General features: G+C 38.2%; 1 protein-coding gene across 1 annotated transcript; it reads left to right on the top strand.

Moving 5' to 3' along the window:
* The first annotated feature begins 1,769 nt into the window (after positions 1-1,769).
* Positions 1,770-3,743, top strand: LOC111800434 (growth-regulating factor 3). The gene is made up of 4 exons (XM_023684122.2): positions 1,770-2,106; positions 2,187-2,378; positions 2,500-2,860; positions 3,070-3,743. Exons 1-4 carry the CDS (start codon positions 1,881-1,883, stop codon positions 3,548-3,550), a joined length of 1,260 nt encoding a protein of 419 aa, XP_023539890.2. The 5' UTR covers positions 1,770-1,880; the 3' UTR covers positions 3,551-3,743.
* Positions 3,744-4,896: the final 1,153 nt, after the last annotated feature.

Below are 4,896 nucleotides of genomic sequence, written 5' to 3'. Positions count from 1 at the left end.
CCTAGTTCTTGTAACTTGCTTGTTTTCTACACAGTTTGTCTCCTCTCTACTTATATAACCCTCAAAATTTCAATAGTTTTTCTCGGTTACCTGAGTCGAAACCTAATATAATCAGTCAATTAATCATAAAAAAAAATAAAAAACGGTTAGCACCAATACTGATATAGATATGTACTGATAAGAGAGTTGCTTGAACTACAACGAAAGTTTTAAATTGATACCAAACAAAAATCATGAACATTAGGATGATATCTCGGGGTTCCAACCTGATCGCTATCGTTCTCTTGCTTTCTTCAAGTTGTCTCGGGAAACCCGAGTATGAATATTAGGTTATAATTGAGGTGGATGGGTAAATCCACACCAACTAGCCTCTTTCTTTAACACATCATTGATGAAGAAGCAAAAAGAAGACATTTATGGTGAGTTCCACGACAGTCAAACACACAGAAAAACCAAACAATTTCATTAATATTTACGAACAAATGTTGTTCCCAAAGCAAAAAGAAGAACACTGCAACCTTCTTTTTCAACTCATACTTGTTTCAGTTCCATTACTTCCAAACTTTTCTTTACACATCCTTCCCCCTCTCTCACTATTTATTTCCCCCTCTTCTTCCAACCGTCTTTTCCTCAAGTGCCCTTACCCTACCCTAGAGCTCTCGTGGTCACCGTCCTAATCTTTGTTAGAACGTTGGATGAAAATTTGACATGACAGTCTGGTGACTTAGATTGACACGATGATCGTCGAAACAACTTAACTAGATTAAGTAGAAAAAAACGACGTTCTATCACGTTCATTATACGTCTAGCATTCGAATTTGTGAGCACATTCGTTGGAGAAGAAAATAAAACATTCATAATAAGAGTGTGAAAACTACTTCGTAACGGACATGTTTTAAAATTGTGAGGCTGACAACGTAATGAGCCAAAGCTAGTGGTGTTAAGTTGTGACAAATTGTATTAGAGTCAGATATCGAACGGTGTGCTAGCGAGGACGTTGGGCCTCTAAAGAGGATGGATCGTGAGATCCCACATTGGTTGGAGAGGGGAATGAAACATTTCTCATAAGTATGTAGAAACATCTCTCTAGCATAAGCATTTTAAAATCGCGAGGTTGACGACGATACGTAACAAACCAAAGCGAACAATATCTGCTAGCGGTGAGTTTGGGCTGTTGCAAGTGGTACCATAGCCAGACGTTAAATGGTGTGCCAGTGAAGATGCTCGACTCCCAAGGGGAGTGGATTGTTAGATCCCACATTGGTTATAAAAGGGAACAAAACATTTCTCATAAGGGTGTGAGAACGTCTTCCTAACAAACATGTTTTAAAACCAGTGAGACTGACGACTATACGTAACAGGCTACAAACATGTTTTAAAACCAGTGAGACTGACGACTATACGTAACAGGCTAAAGCGGACAATATTTACTAGCAGTGAGTTTGGGCTGTTACAAATGGTATCATAGTCAGACATCAAACGGTATGCCAGCAAGGACACTCGACTCTCAAGGGGGGTGGATTGTGAGAATGACGATGATACGTAATGAGCTAAAACGGACAATATTTGCAAGCGATGAACTTGAACATCTATTAACCGTGAGCTTGAGCTGTTACAAATTTCTTTTTTAGAGTTCAAGACAACGTTGTAACTTTAACAAAAGAATAAAGAACACTTTTGTGTGTGTGTGTGTGTGTGTGGAATGTATAGTGCCAAAAAAACACACATGAGTACACACAAGGCAGTGGGGAAAGGGGACTCACAGAGTTTAAAATATATTGTTATGTTATATTTTAAAAGCAGAAGAGAGAGAGGTGCATAAGACATTTGAATCCAATTGTTTTTTGTGTGTTTCCTTTTCTTTCTTTCTGTCTGTCTCAATGGACTTTCATCTGAAGCAATGTAGAGAGCAGGAGGAGTCAGAGGAACAACATTCTGCAAAGATATCCAAGTTCTTTCTTCAACACCCACAATCCTCTGTTTCCTCTGTTTCCTCTGTTTCCTCTGTTCTTCCTCTCTTCGTATCTGATTCCAACAACAACTCCAAAGCTTCATCAATCCTCTCGCCATTTCCCGATTCAACTCCTTCTGCTAATACACTCCCAAGTGAGCCTTTTCTTTTCCCTTCTTATTCTGCTTCTTTTTCTTCGGCTTTGCTCTGTTTTTTTATTGCTCTGTTTTGTTAGGGATGTGGGGTTATTTCAGTGCTGCTCAGAGGCAGGAGCTTGAGCTTCAAGCTCTCATTTTCCGGTATATGTTGGCCGGAGCTGCCGTACCGCCGGAGCTTCTTCACACCATTAAGAAAAGCCTTCTTTCTTCCAGTACTCCATTTTTTCTTCATCACCCTCTTCAGCATTTCCCTCATTATCCCACTTCTTGTAAGTCTCATTTCTTACATAAGTTCATTAATTGTGAAGATGTTTTTGTGGTGTTTTGGTTATGTAATCAATAAAATGAGAGAAGTTTCTTCATTTCTTTAATGGGGTTTTGTTTATTCAGTGTTGCAAGCAGGTTACTGGGGCAGAGCCGCCATGGATCCTGAGCCCGGCCGGTGTCGGAGAACCGACGGCAAAAAATGGCGTTGTTCAAGAGATGTGGTCGCCGGGCAGAAATACTGCGAGCGCCACATGCACCGTGGCCGTAACCGTTCAAGAAAGCCTGTGGAAACTGCCACAATTAACCCCAGCACCACCACATCGACCGCCGGAGCTAATGGTGGCGGTGGTGGTTGTTCTCTCAGTTCCAACACCAACCGTGTTGTTGGTGGCGGTGGTCGGCCTTTTCTGGCTGTGGAAAGTGGGAATTATTTCTCTTTGTCTGGACAAACCCCATCCGTTGATCTTCTCCATCTTAATCAACGGTTAGATTTTATTTGGGTCCCACTTAAATTTTCTTTCGTCTTTTCAGCCTTTTGATTCTTCTTTAATTTGTACAACACTATTTCCCCAACCACAACTTTCTGCCTAATAATGCTTCAAATCAATGTTCCCTTTTTTTCTCTCTAACTTTATTTATTCGGCTTCTTTACTCTTCAAATCAATGTACCTTCTTGTTCTTCATTCTTTGCAGTTCTTGCTCGGATTCCTTATCGGAGCACAAGAATTTCTATGAATCCCATAAGGAAGCCGTTGCCGGAGACGCCAAGTCCGACAGCCATATATTAAGGCATTTCTTCGACGATTGGCCAAGGTCCAACAACAATGGGAGCGACAACGTCACCCGAAAAATGAACTCTACATCCGCTTCCACCACTTCCCTTTCGATCTCCATACCCGAGAACCCATCATCCTCTTCGGACGTGTCGTTGAAATTGTCGACAGGAGGAAGCTCTGATCAAGGGGTTGGCCATCATATTCATCAGGATGGCAATTCTGAGCGGGAGCACACGCATTTGAATTGGGCAGCTGGGTGGGCAGCAACGCAGATGGCGTCGATGGGTGGACCGCTGGCAGAGGTGCTGCGATCGACTAATAACAACTCGTCGCCAACGAGTATACTACATCAGTTGCAAAGAGCAACGAACTCGGAAGCTAGCTATATTAGCACTTGAAGTTTCTCCTAATTTACATTGGCATGACCTCTAATTGTAGTTTGTTTTCAATGCTTCTAATTTGGTTGCTGGATGGTTAATTTATGTTTGTGTGTAAAAAAAAAAAAAAAAAGAGTTTCAAGCTCCACTTTCATCCCACCTGTTTAGAATGTGGTTGGTTGAAAATTGCTTATATCATTTATTTTTCTTGTCATCTTTATTGTTTTGCCTATGATTTTCTAACACATACAAAAATATTGACCTATTTGATTTTTAATTTTGCTAATAATTTAAATATTTTCTTAAGAAATATTAAACAAATTGTAGAGACTCAACAGACCATCATTTCTTTTCGATAACATAATAATATAAATCTCAACCAATGTTCATTGACTATATTTTTGTCCTGCATGATTTTCAAATTATGATCCAATTATAAGCACGAAAAATAAATAAATTTTCATTCGTTGGTAAAAAAATAATTAAAATAACTTTATTTTCAAATTTCAATCTAGTCTCTAGTTTCAATTTGTACGATTCAACTAAAACTTCAAAGAAAACTCGAAACTAAATTTATAATATATCCGACCTAAGCATCTAGACCTCGTACATTGTTACACAACATAAAATGAAATGAAAGTTTATGTTGAGGCAGTGGGCAGGGGCTATAAAAATCTAAAATTATTGTCCTGTCATGGATTTGAATTTGCATATTAAATAAAGATTACGCAAAGAGAGTAAGTCCAAAAATCCAAATTAAAAAAATAAGATAAAATAAAATAAAATGTCTCCCTCTCTCACAAGCAAAATTTGCGGCAGACAGCACACACCCACATGGAAGGATATCTTTACTGAAATACGACATGTCAGACAAATAATTAATTGCTTTGCTGAACAATCACATGGGGTTTAATGCCACTCTTTGTACCAACGAATAATTCACCCACTCACCTTTCTACCCCCCTCAACAAAAATTCATTAATCCCACTTCAATTATAACCAAATTTAAGCCTATCCAATACGATCTCTAGATTTATAAATTAGGATTAAAGAATGTATAATAGATTAAAGGGCCTAATCGACACAATAATAATAAAAAAAAAAGTAAGAATTGAGAGTTCTATGATTTATTAGATATAAAATAGAAGGTTAAATTTAAACTTTTTGAGATAAATTACACGCAATTAAAGGGTAAGAACCTATTAAATACTTCTAAAATTAAATAGCATCAACTAAATTTGTGATTTAGAGTAAGAAAAAATCTTCGATCCAAATCTACCAATGTGATGGTGATATTCTAGGGGGAAACAACATTATTAAGACTGGGAAAAGGTGAAGTGCTGACTATACTAAAGATCTTATAGGCA

Source organism: Cucurbita pepo, chromosome 8 (genome assembly GCF_057944985.1).
Source record: "Cucurbita pepo subsp. pepo isolate OVF chromosome 8, ASM5794498v1, whole genome shotgun sequence".
In the NCBI taxonomy this organism is placed as follows: domain Eukaryota; kingdom Viridiplantae; phylum Streptophyta; class Magnoliopsida; order Cucurbitales; family Cucurbitaceae; genus Cucurbita; species Cucurbita pepo.
Note: the sequence above shows the minus strand (reverse complement) of the source record. Positions and strands in the feature narration are given on the sequence as shown.

Coding starts and splice junctions, on each gene's coding strand:
- LOC111800434 (XM_023684122.2), top strand. CDS start 1,881: ATGGACTTTCATCTGAAGCAATGTAGAGAGCAGGAGGAGTCAGAGGAA. Junction 2,107..2,186: donor TTCTGCTAATACACTCCCAA/GTGAGCCTTTTC, acceptor CTGTTTTGTTAG/GGATGTGGGGTTATTTCAGT. Junction 2,861..3,069: donor CTTCTCCATCTTAATCAACG/GTTAGATTTTAT, acceptor CATTCTTTGCAG/TTCTTGCTCGGATTCCTTAT.